Below are 18498 nucleotides of genomic sequence, written 5' to 3'. Positions count from 1 at the left end.
TACCAACTTGAACACAAGAGATAACTGAGAAGTAATTGACAGACATGTCTTACACTTAACAGAAGCTTTTTATTGTCACAGGTATAGTTTTACTTGGGCTAGTGTACAACATGAAGGGGTTGTACTTGGAAAAGGGGAATACTTACTTTCTGTATCTGATGTTTGTTTCTTTTAGACTGAGAGTAATCATGACACAGCATTGACACTTGCTTGTGCTGGTGGCCATGAAGAGCTAGTACAGACCCTGCTAGAGAGAGGAGCTAATATTGAACACAGGGACAAGAAAGGTAAGTATCTTACTGCAGCAGTACAGACCCTATTCTAGTATCGCACTGAATAAACGTGCAATATGCATAGTCTTCATGTGAAGCTTTTGGCTTACTTTTTATGCTATGAATGTGGATTCTTCAAACATCCTTTTTCATTTCAGGGTTTACTCCGCTTATTCTGGCTGCTACAGCTGGCCACGTGGGTGTTGTTGAAATCTTACTGGATAATGGAGCTGATATTGAAGCCCAGTCTGAGAGAACCAAGGACACTCCCTTGTCTTTGGCTTGCTCAGGAGGGAGACAAGAGGTGAAGTAAAACTTAAGTCTTGAAAAGCCTTGTGTAGATGACGGCTTCTGTTCAGTGTACTGAAGCAGTCTGCAAGAAAAGTTACAGTAACTTAATTCACCATTCTGTTTCAGAATGGTCTGCTTTAAAAGGATGCAGAGCTTCACATTGTCCAAGTTTTAGATTGCAGCATGTCTTTAGAGATTGCTTTTCTCTGTTTCTAAGCTGGCCTGGTGCTGTGCGGATGACCTCATGACTGTAATCATCATCAGCTCATTATGGGGCTCTTACCAGCATAGTTAAATGTAGATACGAATGTGAGGAGTGTTCCGATTGAGAAGCTGGAGTTAGGCATGAATCAGATTTCTATATAAGCTAAGAAAATTATATGAGTGTAGAAAACTTAATGGATCCTGTATAAGGCATAGGATATTGGAATACTGCAGATGAATCCAGTGTGTCTCACTAAAACCACAAAAATTGTTTCTCAAATAATTGAGCAACAGTAACTGTAGGGGTAAAAAACTGTATTATGTGACTTAATCAAAATGCAGATTTTTTTTTTCAGTAGTGGGTGCTACAGATCAGAAGTGTGTAATTCTGTTAATGCTTGTACTATTTGGATTGGAAAAGCCATAGTGGAAGCTGTATAATCTGGTGCAGAGTCACCTTCCTCTGTGGCCATCTGGAAATTGATGAGGTTGGAGACATCTCTCCTGCTTTTGCAGATTGTCTGAACAGTGATACTGTTGTGTTTAAAAGGTGGTTACTTCCGTTTGAGAAAACCTTACTGAAAAATTGAAGCTCTTCTGGCCAGTTTAGTGCCATCCAGAAGCTTTTAGGCACTGGGGGAATGAGCTGCAATGAGAATCCCATGCTCTCTGGAGAAGGGAGAGGCATCCCTTTTAGTAACTCTGTCCTAGCAGCCTCATATAGCAGAGGTAAATTGAAGCCTAACTTTTTAAAGAGTTGATTGATATGCGTTTCTCAAACAGATGAGTTGTTATTGAGGAATGGATCATGGGTGTTTTTTCATGCTTTTTTTTGGGAAGAAGATGGGAAAACACTGGGTGTTGGGTAGTAGAGATGATGTTGGCAGGCCCTTCCACCCCAGTTTTTGTTTTGGACACTATGTTTGTCCAATGATTTCACAGGAACATTCTCTGACTGAAAAGCCCTTAGCTTTTGTTGCACAGATCTAATCTAAACATGTTTTAAGCTTAAAAGCTGAAAGTGGAACAAATTAAACGTTGCAATGGAGATGAGACAGTGGTTTGTCATCTCAATGTTTGTTTTGATTTTAAGTCACTTCAGGTTTTTGTCAGGTGATCTGCAGAAACTTCATTACAGAATGAAAGCTTCATATAGACTGTGGGAAGCTATGAACTGCTTGGGTTGTAAATGAATCTGCAAGGAAGGAATAATTAATGTAAGAAGTATTTGTGCTGGTTTTTTAACGTAAAGAGCAAACCACCTGTGGGACACAGCCAGCAAGGGATGCAAATGTTAATTTTACTAATAGCTCTTGCATGAGATACCTGTGGATAATCTACGTGCTTCGTGATGTAGTGGTGTATACAGAGAATGTAAGATACAGAAGCATTGAAGAAAGTAAGATATAGGAGCAGCCAAGGTAGAACTGTTTTCTTGGTTGCTCCACAGCTTTGTTTTGAAGATGTTTTTAACACGATAGTGAGCATTGAGAGGACAAAACTTGAATGTTCAAAGTGAATTTAGTTTTGGCAGTCATAAAAGTTGGCTGAAGTACTCATAAAAAAGATACAAATTTCTTTCTGCTGTTACAACATTAGGTATGAATGGTCTAAGCATGCTAATGGGTGACCAAGATTGATTATTAAAGGAAGTTTTACAGTGGCTTGGGGAACATTGTTGCAGCTTCATTGTTCATTTATGGAGGTGAAGAGTATAGGGAAGCAACAGAGTAAAATAGCTTTCAGATTGTTGGAAGATGTCAGTGGTATATTTAGGCTTCAGAAAACATTTGCCCTGGGATGGATGTGCAAATCTGGGAGAAAACCAGATCTTATGTTTTACAATGCTGCAGGTGGTGGAGTTGCTGCTAGCTCGAGGGGCAAACAAGGAGCACAGGAATGTTTCTGATTATACACCTTTAAGCCTCGCTGCATCGGGTGGCTATGTGAACATTATCAAGATCCTGCTAAATGCTGGGGCAGAAATAAATTCCAGGCAAGTACCCTTTTCACCCCTTCTCTCATGGCTTTTGTAGTGGTTTTGCCCTTTCCATAGGGTTTCCTTGAAAACTGTGGAGCAAAATCTCATTATTCTTACCTGGTCACAACCAGTATATTGTGTAATTTATGGTAGGCTTCTTTTAAGTTGGAAACAAAAGGTTTTGACTGACTTTTAACTTCCATCTCCTTCTGTTTGTATTTTGTGAACTTCTTTCCTATATCATGTAATCAGTCATCTTTTGTTAAAGATAAAAAGTCTTTCTTCTTACTCTGGTTGGCCAGCTGGGTTGAACTTAGTTCAGGATTAGATCAAGGGTGTGTTTTATCCCATTGGTTTCCCTCTGTAGCTTAAGGAAAGCTTTTGCTGTGTGTATGAATGTATGTAAAGCTTGCGTACCAGTGTGAGCTAGAAAATTGCCCTGTGCTGCAAAAGTCAAATGAAAGGTTCAAGCAAAAATTATGTACCTCATGAGACATGGCTTTAAATTTAAAGCACTTAAAAGGTAATGTGTAGTATCTCCAAATACAAGTACTTCTCCTAAGCAGTGCTACCATGGACAACCTCTTGCAATTTCAATAGTAATTGCTATGTAGCTGAGTTTTTGCTCTTGGGTAAGTACTCTGCTTTCACTAGCTCTCTTAAAGTCATTTTAGAAATGTGACTAGTGTTTTATAGCGCTTTTTGGTTTTCCTTCCTTCTCTTCCAGAACTGGTAGTAAATTGGGCATTTCTCCCTTAATGCTGGCAGCTATGAATGGACACACTGCTGCTGTCAAACTGTTACTGGACATGGGCTCTGATATAAATGCCCAGATAGAGACTAACAGGAACACAGCCCTGACTCTGGCTTGTTTCCAGGGGAGAACTGAAGTGGTTAGTCTGCTGCTTGATAGAAAAGCTAATGTGGAACATAGAGCTAAGGTAAGGAGCAAATGGCTGAATAACTCTCCAAAAATAGATACTTCAAAGTCATCACTTCTCTGGGGTTATCTGATTTTCTTTGCCTTTTTTGCAGGTTGACTTCTTCTATGTCAGTTGGAACCATATATTGTAAAGAAAATCATAGCTGTATTAATGTATTTAAGGGCTAGTATTTTGGTTGTTCATCAAAAATAAGTATTTCTTCTGAAGCCTTAATTAATTTTCAGGTGCTTACAAACGTAACAAGAGTAACTTTAAAAAAAAAAAGAGAAGGCTTCAGTGTATTCAAAAATAGGTAGCAATTGGAGTCTGTACACCAGAGTTAGAAATATGTTGCTGGAAACTGAAGTAAATCCTGGCTGTCAAGTGAACACCCATCTAATTGCTTATTTTTCTTGCTTGCTTGTCTAAGACTGGTCTCACACCATTAATGGAAGCAGCTTCTGGTGGATATGCAGAAGTCGGCAGAGTTCTGCTAGACAAGGGTGCAGATGTAAATGCTCCTCCAGTACCTTCTTCAAGAGATACAGCTTTAACTATTGCAGCAGACAAAGGGCACTACAAATTCTGTGAGCTCCTCATTAGCAGGTACTGTATTTGCAAGTGTGCTGCTTGTAGAAAAACATCTGTAATATGGCTTTAGACTAATTTTCCACAATATATAATACTATTTTCCATTATATGCTACAGGGTAAGAAATGGGAAAGGTTCTCTGTGTGTTGACCATCACTATATATTTTTATCCATCAGAAGTTATCTGTTCCTTTTGGTGTTAGAGTGCTTTGCCCAAATGGACTAATTTTTTTCTGTCTCACTAAATCATGAATGTTAGAAATAATTTCTTTTGAAGTTTACATATATGTACTCATAATCATGACACAGAGCCCTTAGAGATGGTAACATAAAGTCCTTAAACAACACAAGATGTGCACAAAGCGTACATCTTAATGTTTTGGTTTTGGGTTTTTTTCCTAGCTTGATCATGAAGCACATTGAGTGTAATCGTGTTTCCTGAGCAGCTTTAGAGTATTAAAATTACTTTTTAGGCTGAGGCTTTTGACAGCATCAGATGAAACAAAAACAATTCTGGGAGCTGAAGCACTCTGTGAATGCATATGCTTGATGTAAAAATGAGTACTGAGTTTTACCGTGTTGTTCTTGTATTGCATGTCCAGTTTATCAGTCCAGTTGATACAAGAAATGGAAGTCTGGTCCAGAGTTTTGATTGAGAGCCTTTGTTTTTTTTAGAGGAGCTCACATTGATGTACGTAACAAGAAGGGGAACACTCCACTGTGGCTGGCAGCCAACGGAGGGCATCTAGATGTTGTCCAGCTGCTAGTTCAGGCTGGAGCTGATGTGGATGCTGCTGATAACAGGAAGATAACTCCTCTCATGGCAGCCTTTCGAAAGGTAGAAAGTTCAGTTTTGGCCTCACCCTGTGTTGTCTGAATCATCCCTGTGCAGTTGTTATAAATAGAATGTAGCTGACAGGAACTACATATTTAAAAATGTCAAATAATTTGAATGTTTGGCTTTGAACCTCCAAAAATAGGTATGTGTGTCACCAGTGGAACATCGGTGTTAAAGTCGACTAGAAATTTGCTTTATAGGTTGGTTCTTCTGTATCTGTTGAGAGGTGAAATAGCAGTTATTTGTGCAGAAGTGGGGGAATATATGATGAAACTGGGGGGAAATTGAATTGGTGTCTTACGCAAGAGAGAATGAGCTCTTTTGTCAAAAACCCTTTGGCTTAGCCTGATTTAGCTCTAGAGACAATTCTTGTTAGCAAGAGAGTGAAGTTCAAGTGCTGTAGTACTTGAAAAATAGCAGGTGACTGCAGGAGTCTGCAGGTATTTAATTACCAGAGCTGGGCATTTGATAACTACCAAAATAAAAGGCAGAAGTTTGTGAAAACATGGCTGGATTAAGGACAGCATGACAACAGGTACTGTAATTTTTTGCCTTTGTATGAAGAAACATCCCTCTCTAGTTCAGGAGGTGATGAAGATTGAAAAGTAAGTTGAGGACATGGTCTGAAGGAGGTGAAAATAAGTATTTTACAAAGAGTGCTTGGACTAAAGTGTTTGCTAGCAATGCAGAAGTGGCTGGCCTGAAACAAAATGTTGTCCTTGAAATCTGTTTTTCAGGGTCATGTGAAAGTGGTGCGCTACCTAGTCAAAGAAGTAAACCAGTTCCCATCGGACTCAGAATGCATGAGATACATAGCAACCATTACTGATAAGGTGAGATTGTAAGAAGGAAAATATTTGTGAAGGGCTAGTGCTGTGACTCAGCTTTAGAGTCAATGTTATGAATAGTCTTTAGCTTCCTGCCATACCAGATTTCAGCCAAATGGTGAATCCCATTGGGCTTTTTCATAAAAAAGCATTGCAAAAAAATGGGAACACACAGCAACAAAACTTCTGTGTTGTCAGAATAGTAGTAAATGAGGTTTTACTTCTTACCTCTACTTCCTTTCAAGTGTTCTCCCAGTCATTACCGCACTCTGGTCTGCATTCCTCCTGCTTGAGCAAGTTTATACTGAATTTATGTGGCTTTGCAGTGGGGTGGAGATTACAGAATGAATTTACGCTGTGAGTGTGTGTGAGCTTCAGTATGAAGATTCATAAACTTCCAAGGAAAGTTTGTATTAGAAGATGGAAAAAGATGATTGGCAGTGAAGTGGTTTCTTAGTGCATATGCTGCTTTTTGCTGTGGAGATTCAGGTTTATTTGGTTTACTTTCAGTCCAGATGAACAGGGCAAAAAATATTTTGTAGTAGGACAAAGGAGAACAGCAGCTGGTGCAAAAATATGGTCTTAATGCTTCTATCTCTTCACTGCCCTGCTGGGCTGTGGTTGTCTTCTTTCTGGGCATCAAATTACAATGAGCATGTTGAGGCTGAAGAGGTGCCAATGTTTAAATTGGTATGTTTTATTACCAGTGGTGGTGATCACTGCCTGCTTCCATGATGCTAGGCACCCGCTGAATTAAGGCACCTTCACTGACATGCTACTAGTGTAGGTTTGTGAGCAGTACTAGAATATTCACCCATTTCCCAGGTGTTTTAAAATCATCAACCAACCTTGCTTGATGATACATCTTTATTTCTACAGTTGCTTCACCTTTCAGACCCTTAGCCTTACATTTCATTAAACTTTTTGGTTTTGATTATGGGCATATGTTATGAATGGCCTTTGTACATCATGTCGGTGACTGGAATATCAGTAAGGCTGGGCTTGAAGAGGAGCTTACTGGAGGGAATCAACACTCTGTTTGAAATACTTCATTTCAGGAGATGCTGAAGAAGTGCCATCTGTGCATGGAATCAATTGTTCAAGCCAAAGATAGACAAGCTGCCGAAGCCAACAAAAATGCAAGCATTCTTTTGGAGGAACTGGACTTGGAGAAGGCAAGTTTAAAGAGTTTGGAGCTGTGAATATTTATTTGATAAAATCACAATTTCTCAATCCTGCAAGATCGTAAAATCGATGAAAATACGTATTAAAGTGTAGAGTCTATGTGAGTACTGCAATTGGAGTGTCTGGAGCTGAGCATCCTGTTGTTCAGATGAGCTTTGAACTTTGCTTTTACTGTTACTTGGATAAATTGGATTAAGAAAGTCCAATAAAATTATTTCTTCTGGGATTATATTATTCCAGAAGAAGAATACACACAAAAATAAGTTTTCTTTTGAGTGTATTCTTTGGTCAAATGCCTGACACATGGGTATTTTCCAGGTACACTGGTACGGATTTTAAGTCTAAACCTTATTTTGTGTCTTTAATACTAAAAATAATATACTAATAATGTTACTAGAACCATAGTGCTGAAGTAGAAATTTAGTGGAAAAGTCCAAGGACAGGTATAGCATTAAATGGGCACATGCTTTATATTTAACTGGGTGAAACCATTTCATGTCTGGCCTTTGAAAGGGAGATGGGTGGTGTTCGGCCTGCACTGTTGAGACACAAAGAATCCTGAATGCATGCCTTGGCAAACTCTGACTTCAGTTTAGATCATATCTGTTGTTTCTACAGTAACCTTCTGTTAACATGAGTGAGCAGTCTGTTTGGAAGAAGTAAATATCTAAAGACATGGGTTGTAGAGAATTTAGCTTGTGTTTTGTAAATATGTTAATCTAAAATGGAAGTTCAGCTTTCTGAGAAATGAAGAGCATTTCTTGTAATGCATGGGACATGCTGTAATGCTGTTCCATGTGCTTGACTTGTAGCTAAGGGAAGAAAGCAGGAGACTGGCTTTGGCTGCCAAAAGAGAGAAAAGGAAGGAGAAAAGGAGGAAGAAAAAAGAAGAGCAGAGGCGAAAACTAGAAGAAATAGAAGCAAAAAATAAAGAGAATTTTGAACTTCAGGCTGCTCAGGAGAAAGAGAAGCTAAAAGCTGAAGGTGACTTGAAATATTTGTCTTATTTTTTTAAACACAGCCTTGATTTTATACCTGGTATTTCTTGTCAGAACTGGAATGTGAACTTTCTTAGGACCCTGCTGAGTTTTGCTCTTGTTCACCTTTCCTGTTATGTTTGTAGATTAGTACAGTGGTCCCAGTACTTAAAACCAGGTCAATTATGAGCTTACAAATGGAATGATAATGTTTAGCTGAAAAACCGGCCATATGGAAATCCCAAATATGTATCAGTCTTTTGTTATCTATAGGAAACTCTTTCTTCTGCATCTTGTGGTGATGAGTTTCACGACCTGTACTGAGAAATAGTTTTCACTGATTGCTCCCTCACTGTGACATCCTGAAAGAAAAGGAGGGTGTGACAATTATTTTGTTGTTTCATATGTTTGTGCCCTAATTGTTTGAGTCTGTCTTTCCATGTCTGAATTCCATTTCACAGTTATTAAATTGCTGCTGCATTTTTTCAAAGAAGTTTGTATATCATACCAGTTAGGATAAATGGAGAGGCTCCATGGTATGATAGATGTTCCATAGCTAGTGGTTGTGCTTGTTTCTTGGGCTCTTGTAAAGTTACTCATGAGTCATTTGATAGAACAGGTGTAATTTAGAAGACAAACCCACTTAAATTTCCTCAAGCCAACTAAATTACTAGGTTTTTTTTAAACTCTTCCATCAGATGATCCAGAGGTCCCGATGGAGCCTCCAAGTGCTACCACTACAACCACCATAGGTATATCTGCAACTTGGACAACATTAGCAGGTTCCCATGGGAAGAGGAACAACACCATCACCACAACAAGCTCCAAAAGGAAAAACAGGAAAAACAAAGTAACTCCTGATAATGTTCAGATTATATTTGATGATCAACTTCCAATTTCCTATAGCCAACCAGAAAAAGTAAATGGTGAGTCCAAGAGCAGCAGTACTAGTGAGAGTGGTGACAGTGACAATATGAGGATCTCCAGCTGTAGTGATGAAAGCAGCAATAGCAACAGCAGCCACAAGAGTGACAATCATTCTTCCACAGCCGTTACTAACACACAGAGCAACAAAAAGCAACCATCGGTTCTTGTCACTTGTCCAAAGGATGAGAGGAAAGCAGCTACTACTGGCAAATCATCCATCAAGTAAGTTGCTGTGACCATCCATGCCACCTTAAGGTGGTTGTTGCTCTATGTTTGGGTGTTGTGCCCTTGTCTTCACAGACTTGCTTTCCTTAATCCATTGTTAAGAAGTGGGTGAGGCAGTAGCCTAGCTCTAGTGTGTATGAGGAGTATAAACATTGTAGTATGAACTTGAACTTAGGTAGTAGGTTCTGAAGCAAGAAACATAAGGGAGTGGGACTTTTTAAAGGACATATAGTGACAGGACAAGGGGGAATGGCTTTAAACTGACAGAGGGGAGATTTAGATTAGACATAAGGGAAAAGTTCTTCCCTGTGAGGGTGGTGAGGCATGGGCACAAGTTGCCCAGAGAAGCTGTGGCTGCCCCATCCCTGGCAGTGTTCAAGGCTAGGTTGGAAGAGCCTTGGAGCCACTTGGTCTCGTGGAATGTGTCCCTGCCCATGGTGAGGGCTTGGAATCAGATGAGCTTTAAGATCCCTTCCAACCCAAAGCATTCTATGGTTCTGTGATGCTATGAAACATGACCGTGGATGTGGAATGAAGGAATTAGTGGGGTATTTTGAGATGTAAGGGTCTCAGTTCAAGCAACTTCTTCATAACATCGTGCTTTTGTGGTGAAAGAAAATAATGGGTTGGGGACAGGGGGTGAAGAATGGGCAAAACGCAAGTAATCCATCTGTATTTTAGGGGGTTTTATTACACAGTGACAGCATCTAATTTCTTTTAAAGGTTGCCAGAAGTTATTGGTGAAGTGGCGAGTAATTCCTTGTCTACATGCACAAAGGCTGGTCCTTCTCCCCTTTCTTCTCCTAATGGCAAGCTCACCATTGCTAGTCCTAAACGTGGTCAGAAAAGGGAAGAAGGGTGGAAGGAAGTTGTGAGAAGGTGAGCAAAATATTCCACTAACTTCCTCCTTATTGATGTCATTTTTCAAAATAGCTTCTCTAGTGCAGCACTCTGAGGTAACTGAACAACCTTCTTACCAGACCTGATAGACTTCATGATTGTTACTGCTGCAGAGGTTGAATCCTGAATTATAACATTGTTTTGACCAACCTGCCCACTACCTCATACCTTGGAAGCATTTCCCACTTAATTTGTTTTGGGTGGTTTTTCTTTTTGTGTAGGTCCAAGAAGGTTTCTGTTCCATCAACTGTAATTTCCAGAGTCATTGGCAGAGGAGGATGTAACATCAATGCGATCCGCGAGTGCACAGGTGCACACATAGACATTGACAAACAGAAGGACAAAACTGGTGATAGAATAATAACAATAAGGTAAGCAGGCTGCTTGATTTGCTGGTTCTAGGGGTGGAGTTCTCTATTTTAGAACACTGTTGTGTAGAAAAATGTAAAGGTTTGATCTCTTTGTCCCTTTAAAGATGACTCCTGGACAGTTAGTTCTTTGAGGGGAGACAAATGGGGTGGGGAAACTGCAAATGGGTGGCAGTTGGTACCATCATGTTCGTACAAAAGATGACTCGTGAGATGAGCATAAACGTTAGGATTCTGCATTTAGACCTGTTTAGATGTTGCTAAACATGAACATGTATTTAGGGAAGTAGATGTTTTAACTGTTTGGGGGTGTTAAGAGTTTTCAACTTAAGCTGCTTAAATAATTATCAGCAGCAAGAACATGCTGAGCTCAGTCTTCAGATGCGGAGTGGCTTTCTCTCCGTGTTAGCATGACGGAAGATAGGCTGGATCATGTCTTGGAGCTACCTGTCAATACTGTATGTAAATGCTTTAGATGCACTTACCCTTTTTTCTTCCTTTTATAGGGGTGGCACAGAATCAACAAGACAGGCCACGCAGTTGATCAATGCTCTGATTAAGGATCCAGATAAAGAAATCGATGAACTTATCCCAAAGAACCGCTTGAAAAGTTCGGCTGCAAACTCCAAAATGGGGTCATCAACACCTGCTGCCACTACAGCTGCTAACAGTTCTCTCATGGGCATCAAAGTGACCACCGTAGCTGCTTCGTCAACATCTCAGACTGCCTCTGCACTCACTGTGCCTGCAATTTCTTCAGCATCCTCTCACAAAACCATCAAGAACCCAGTGAATAACGTTCGGCCTGGTTTCCAGGTCTCTCTGCCATTAGCATATCCTCCTCCACAGTTTGCACATGCGTTACTCGCTGCTCAGACTTTCCAGCAAATCCGTCCGCCTCGGTTGCCCATGACACACTTTGGAGGCACTTTCCCACCAGCTCAGTCCACATGGGGTCCATTTCCTGTTAGGCCACTGAGCCCTGCAAGAGCTACCAACTCACCGAAACCTCACATGGTGCCTCGCCATAACAGTCAGAACAGCGGCGGTTCTCAGGTGAATTCAGCAAATTCTTTAACAACTAGTCCAACGGCTACAACAAGTTCAGTGGCTTCTACTGTGCCTGGTTCTTCTGCAAACGGCAGTCCAAGTTCACCTTCAGTCAGAAGACAGCTTTTCGTCACAGTGGTGAAGACATCGAACGCCACGACGACCACGGTGACAACCACAGCAAGCAACACGAGCACAGCGCCTACGAATGCCACATATCCAGTTCCTACTGCCAAAGAACACTACCCTGCATCTTCTCCTTCATCTCCTTCTCCTCCTGCACAGCCAGCAGGTGTTTCCAGAAGCAGTCCTTCTGACTGTGCAGCAACTTCTCCCAGCAAAGGTGCGCCTTCGTCTGATCCCGAAGTGGGTAGTCCTCCAGCAGTGGAAACAAGCAGCTCAGCCACCAATAGGCAGCCCAGTTCCAGTACTGGCAGCTCATCAGTGCACCCTCCTCATCAGCAGCCTCCAGGAGCTCCTCTGCCAGAGGCAAGACCCCCTCTTCAGCAGCCTCAGGTTCCCACACCAGATTCTCGCATGGTTGTGCCTCCAAATTTAGCAGTGACAAGCTCATCTGCACCTGTGGCAGGTCCAGCTAATGCTCCGATGACCTATCCCATGTCTCAGACATCAATAGGGTCTTCGCAGCCTGCAGCTAAAATGGAAAGCCCGGCTATCAGGCCACCTGTTCATGGAACCGGTAGCATTCATAAGAATCCAGCTCCTGTGCAAAATTCTTCTGTTGCAGTCCTCAACGTTAACCACATCAAAAGGCCCCACAGTGTTCCTTCGTCGGTGCAGCTCCCTTCTACCTTAAGTACACAAAGTGCTTCTCAGAATTCAGCTCACCCAGCAAACAAGTCCATGGGTAACAATTTCAGTGCTACTCTACCATTTGGGCCCTTTAGTACATTGTTTGAGAACAGCCCAACATCTGCTCATGCCTTCTGGGGTGGTTCTGTCGTGTCATCTCAGACAACACCAGAATCAATGCTGTCGGGAAAGTCTTCATTTTTGCCAAATTCAGATCCGTTACATCAGTCTGATACTTCCAAAGCCCCAGGTTTTAGGCCACCATTACAGAGGCCAGCTCCAAGTCCCTCAGGTGAGTCTGTGTTTTGTGTTCATACCTTAATAATACACCTAAATAACTGCTGCATGTTGTTTTTTTTGAACACTTATACTTTCTGCCTAAGCTTCTGTGGTCATTTAGAGTAAATCACCGTCCACCCTGCAATGGAAGGCTGCTCTAATATAGTTTATTTCTGTAAGCAGAGTTGAGTTCAGCTTCCTTTTTAAGTACTGTCTCTCAAATTCAGTACCTATTTCTCAGCTGCTGAACTTGATAGAAGTCAAGCTGAGGCATTCTTCTTTCTGTCCAGTCTGCTCTTCTACCATAGATGAGATAATAAACCACTTCATTGTGGTTTCAACCTCCCTTCCTAACTACTAGCTAATAAATGTTCCAGTTTGCGATAACCTGCTTCTTGTCCTGAGGCTGCAAGAGAATATGCAGCATCTTCAGAGTGTGAAGATGGTAAAAGAACTGTTTTCATGTGAACTTGAGCCAAGGTGTTTCAACTACTAAATTTGATCAGAAAAGCTTCCTTGAATTGACTTCCTGAATTTTGTTGAGCCTTCTGCACAAACAAAAGCCAAGGGGTTGTTGCAGATCTTGTTCTGTGAAGCTTCCAGAAAGAACACACACAGTTTGTACCATCTGTGCCTGTTCTAGTAGGACCTGTGAGGTGTTTTGTAGGAAGTGGTATGTTAGTTCATAGGAAAGTAACCCCTAAAAAGCCTTGAAATTTGACCAAAAGTAAAGGTTGGGTCTTAATAACAGAGGAGGCAGGTGCTGTGCTGCTTCGTGCTTCTGTCTGGCACTGCTGAAGGATTTTTTTTTCTTGTAATGAAAACTACAAATGTAAATCTTTTGTCAAATGCCTTATTGAGCCCAAAGCCTGATTTATAGTGTTCAAAGCCTCCCTTTGTCTTTCCAAAGTCTTAGTTTTTGCTTCTCAAGTCTCATTTTAAGCTTCAAAGACTCATTTTCAGGGTCCAAAGGCTCAGGTTTAGTTTGGAAAGTCTACTTTTCAGATTCCAGTGTGTCATCGTTAGGGTTCAAGCAGCCTCTTTTATGTCCAAACCCCTCCTGAAGGGCTCAAACTTCAGTTTTAGGTCCCAGAGTTCTTATTCTGGATTTGAAAGACAATTTTTTATGCTCCAGACCCTTGTTAGTGTACAAACGGCTCGTGGAGGGATCAAAGTCTTGTTTTCTTTGAGTAACCTGGTCTAGTGGAAGGTGTCCCTGCCCCTGGCAGGGGGTTGGAACTGGACGAGCTTTAAGGTCCCTTCCAACCCAAACCATTCTGTGATTTAATGTTAAGGGAACGGTAATTCCTGTACTTTGAATACCTTGGCTAATTGGTACTATTGAGTATTAATAAAAAATCATTTTCTTAAATAAGCTAAAATGTGTTCATGTTTTGGGGGAAGAAACACTTGAGTGTTGATCAGGGTGTACATAGCATTCTGTCAAATAAAAAAATGGAGAAAGTCTTCAAATCTTTAGTAGTATTTCTACCATTCTCAGTACAGAATCATATTACTTAAATATAAGTTCCAGGTCAACAAAATGCTCAATGTTGAGTTACATATTATGCTCCCTTGATTTAGTTGCATTCAAGGTACCTGCATGGTAACATGAGAATCATTCTTCATTTATATATGCAGCACAACTGCCACATACTGCCATGACTCACAGATTATTAAGGTTAAGACACCCAGTTCGCTTGGGGAAAATAGTAACAATTCCCCACTCCCTCCCAGCAATTGACTAGGTAAAAGTTTTCCTTCTCTCCATTATTTCCATGATATGGGTGACCTGTTTGTGGAGATATTGGGGTTCTGGGAGTCACCTGTGCCCATTTCTCTCCTAGGTATTGTCAGTATGGATTCACCCTATGCTTCTGTAACACCTTCTTCTACACACCTGGGTAATTTTGCCTCCAACCTCTCAGGAGGTCAGATCTATGCGCCTGGGACTCCTCTTGGTGGAGCACCTGCAGCTGCTAATTTTAATAGACAGCATTTTTCCCCACTTAGTTTATTGCCTCCATGTTCATCAGCATCAAATGGTGAGTTCTAGTCAGTGTTCTTACAGTCATCTTGCAAAGAAAAGGCTGGGATTTTGGTTAGTGAAAGTAATATTCCAAGTGTGAGTTGTGTAAAACTTGTAATGATGTTGTACTAAAGCCAGCATACAATGGTGATGGCTTAGTGTCCAGGAGAAAATACCTGGGGCAAGTTCTGATGCTTTCCTCTGTGTGTTGCCCTTGCAGTGTTGGCTACACAGCGGAGTTTTTGGACAAAACCCAGTTAAGCTGTTGAGTGGTAGCTTATTCAGGGAACAAATTAGTCTGTTACTGGGAAAAATAATGACAAAACCCAGAAAAAAAAACAAACCAACAACAGCATGGGTTTATTTCACTATGGTTTTGGATATAATCCTCCAGTCCTCCACTGCTGCTTAACAGTAACGTTTAGTTAAGGTTTTGAACTGCCTCTTGTCGTCAGTAGTGGTATGTTTCCAGTAGCTGAGCTGACAGGGCATGGTAATCATTCATTGTAAGAGAGTAAATTGATGGTGAATGTGTCTCTGCTCTGAAAGCAAAACCACTAAAATTATCCTGAATTGTTTGCTGTATGAATCTGCCATTAGCAGACTATCAATTTTCACTTGTTTGATGTATGGCTTGACATCAAAGCATAGGTTTGTGGTGATTTGAGACATTCTGGTTACTTGTTACTAAGTGCTTTCATTGCTCTTCTTGCAGAATCTCCTGCTCAGTCAGTGTCTTCTGGAGTAAGAGCACCATCTCCCACCCCTTCAGCAGTGCCCTTGGGATCAGAAAAACCCAATAATGTTTCTCAGGACAGAAAAGTTCCTGTTCCAATTGGGACTGAACGGTCTGCACGTATTAGGCAAACTGGAACATCTACTCCATCTGTTATTGGTAGCAACTTAGCTGCTCCAGTGGGACATAGTGGGATTTGGTCCTTCGAGGGTATAGGTGGCAATCAAGGTATGTAATGGTAGCAAGATGTCCCTATGCGCGTTTGACCCCAGTATTGTCTTTTCCTAACTTGTCCTTGGAGATGGAAGATGACACAGAAGTGAATGCCTCAAAATGCAGGAGTGCTGTTGACAAAGGAGTTGGAGCAGGGACTTCTGTTTGCCCTCCTTCCCACATGACTGTGTTGTAACAAGGTCTCAGAAAGCCTCAGGGGTTTTGAAATGCCCTGGCTGTGAAGATCTGTTACTCCAAGCAAGAAATAACAGAAAATAAAACCACAGGATTGAACTGAGTGAGGTTCACTGGATTTAGGAAGAGTGAAAGTGAAGATAGCTCAAGATAACTATGTATCTTATCTCTGTAGATGAACAGATTATTTTGTACAATGGGAGTTAATATTTAACGTGAATTAGTAGCCTGCACAAAATGGAATTTGAATTTTCCTCTCTTGTTGAGTATTAGAATGGCTTCAGAAATGTTTCTCTATTCCTTCTCTGCTCCTCCAATTACAATTTCCTTGTTTTATTTTGAAAAATTGGCTTCCTGAATGTCTGAGGCTTGAAGTGTAGTAACAATAACAAGCTGTGTCTAATGAATTTGTGTAATTGGAACATGAGCACATGTCTCCAGCTGGTCAATTGCTAGTTTAGCTTTTCAAAAGTACTTCTGTCTCTTAGTTCATTACCATTCTTTCATGAATTATTTAATGAAGTGGAGCAAATGTCTGCTAGCGTACCTAGCCTTTTCACAGCACCAAATGCACAAGGGATTGAGGGGTTTTGGAGGAGGAAGAGTTAGCACAAATGCCAGCTTTCCCTTTCAAATGAAGGAAAAGCTCAGAGGTGACACGTTGCATGTAGCTGTTGAAAACTCCTTGCACTGCCTCAGTGGGGGTGTGCAGGTGCCATTTCTGATTTTTCTCCATCCCATGCACACCTAAGTTTTGATGTCAGTAGATGCAGAGGAACTGCAAGCAAAGCAAATGCCACTTTAGGAAACATTCAGGTGTGCATTTAGGCTGGAAAATAGGCGATTAGCAGATGTCATTTAATGTTGTTGCTCTTTTCTGCGTTGCTAGATAAAGTGGATTGGTGTCACAGCGGGATGGGGAGCCACATGATCCACAGGCCCATGTCTGATCCTGGTGTGTTCTCACACCAAGCCATGGAGAGAGACAGCACGGGAATTGTAACGCCTTCCGGTACATTCCATCAGCCCGTTCCTGCAGGATACATGGACTTCCCAAAAGTTGGGGTAAGGACCTTCTTGGACTTGATACACATGGTACTACTCCATTTCCATGTTGGCACACGAGACAGATGAACAACCTGGAGATACTGTTTGCTGTGCTACAGTGCTGACTAGCGCTCACAGTACTGCAGAAGTGCTGATCTAATAAACAAAACTTGTCCATGATGCAATAAATAGATGCATAGAAAGGTTTGATTTTGTTTTTAATTCAGTCATTTTATTACTGCTTTAAGACAGTTTCTTTAACTGGTATCCCCTTTTGTCATTATGCCTGTGCTGTAGTAGCAGTGTTTACGAACACTTAACTGATTCTTGCTTTTTCCTCCCCTAAGGGTATGCCTTTTTCTGTGTATGGGAATGCAATGATTCCTCCTGTAGCCCCCATCACAGATGGTACTGGAGGCCCTATATTCAATGGGCCTCATGCTGCTGACCCATCTTGGAACTCGCTGATAAAGATGGTTTCAAATTCCACAGAAAATAATGGGCCTCAGACAGTAAGTTTTGAATTTTTATATTCTCAATTTTGTTTTGACTTAAACAGTGTGGGGAAGAAAAGATCGTAATGGTTAATATGAAAATACACTGTGGTGTTTCTTAGTTTTGCTCATGTCTTTAAGCAGCTGATACAGCCCCTCCTACTTAGTACAGCACTGATATGTCAGTGCTTAGTGACAACTTCTAAACTCCAGTCACCTCTTCAAGATGTGTCCCAAGAAAAATCGGCATCATTAAGGCAGTTCTAGGATTGTGCTGTTTATTTTTGTGAATACATTTGTGCTGGAGAATTGGGAAGTTTGATTCCAGCTGAGCTTAGTGAAGCTGCCTATTTTATCAGGGTAGGCACCTGGTTAATAACTGCTGATCAGCTCTCTTGGTGATGTGTTTTTGGCAAGTCTGGATAGAAAAGATGGTTCTACGCTGTATATTGTGCATAAAATGATTGCAATTTCTCTCTGTTCAGTTTTGCATTTGGGAAAACACAATCAATTTGCTTTTATTTATTTGCTGTTAGGTAAGATTTCTGTCCCCACAAGGGCAAACAGCATTAGTTCTGAGGGACTGTTGCTAAGCTTTGTAAGGTCCGATGTCTTCACAGTGGCAGGAGTTGTTGTGGGAAGGGAGAATTATCTTTTCTCTCTTCTGCTCTGATCTTGCCTGGGTTATAGGCTTGTCCACTAAAGATTATTTAGGTATAGGGATTATGTTCTCCTAAATCTCTTGTTGGTAAATACCCAACAACTAATACTAAATGGCTTCTCAGTAGCTCTTGTTACATTATAGCCTGTATTTATTTTTAATTGTACAGTGAGCTCTGTTAGTAAATATATTTCTGGACATAATTTCCTTGAGAGCCCTCCAAGCTGGAAAGAGCAGCTCCCAGCACTGGCAGATCATAGGTGTGCCGAGGAAGCAGTCTGATTTTAGCCATAGTTCATGCACTGTGCTGAAGTGGCTCATGTCTGGTAGAGGCTGCTTCTGGTTTAGGGAGAAGACCTTGTCCTTTAGAGAAGATTTAGCTGCTTGTCTTTGGGTTTATCCAGAGCTAAGGGTGTTGGTATGCACTGAGGGAAAACAATTAAGGTTGCCAGAAAGCAAGTTCTTGAAAGTT

The 18498-nt window shown here is 41.1% G+C and overlaps 1 protein-coding gene across 3 annotated transcripts in view; it reads left to right on the top strand.

Moving 5' to 3' along the window:
* Window positions 1-18498, top strand: part of ANKRD17 (ankyrin repeat domain 17) — a 68502-nt gene that overhangs the window by 49157 nt on the left and 847 nt on the right. For all 3 annotated transcript variants that reach the window (XM_057411624.1, XM_057411623.1, XM_057411622.1), the window contains 17 exons: window positions 176-287; window positions 431-576; window positions 2621-2763; window positions 3476-3689; window positions 4102-4277; window positions 4938-5100; window positions 5838-5933; window positions 6986-7102; window positions 7925-8096; window positions 8788-9238; window positions 9965-10120; window positions 10363-10512; window positions 11016-12664; window positions 14499-14696; window positions 15396-15644; window positions 16714-16889; window positions 17219-17383. In XM_057411624.1, coding sequence (XP_057267607.1) covers window positions 176-287; window positions 431-576; window positions 2621-2763; window positions 3476-3689; window positions 4102-4277; window positions 4938-5100; window positions 5838-5933; window positions 6986-7102; window positions 7925-8096; window positions 8788-9238; window positions 9965-10120; window positions 10363-10512; window positions 11016-12664; window positions 14499-14696; window positions 15396-15644; window positions 16714-16889; window positions 17219-17383 — 4533 coding nt within the window. The remainder of the gene's footprint in view (window positions 1-175; window positions 288-430; window positions 577-2620; window positions 2764-3475; window positions 3690-4101; window positions 4278-4937; window positions 5101-5837; window positions 5934-6985; window positions 7103-7924; window positions 8097-8787; window positions 9239-9964; window positions 10121-10362; window positions 10513-11015; window positions 12665-14498; window positions 14697-15395; window positions 15645-16713; window positions 16890-17218; window positions 17384-18498) is intronic.

This window comes from Pezoporus wallicus, unplaced genomic scaffold (genome assembly GCF_028554395.1).
Source record: "Pezoporus wallicus isolate ANWC-B61680 ecotype Strahan unplaced genomic scaffold, APGP_CSIRO_Pwel_v1 contig_13223, whole genome shotgun sequence".
In the NCBI taxonomy this organism is placed as follows: domain Eukaryota; kingdom Metazoa; phylum Chordata; class Aves; order Psittaciformes; family Psittacidae; genus Pezoporus; species Pezoporus wallicus.
Note: the sequence above shows the minus strand (reverse complement) of the source record. Positions and strands in the feature narration are given on the sequence as shown.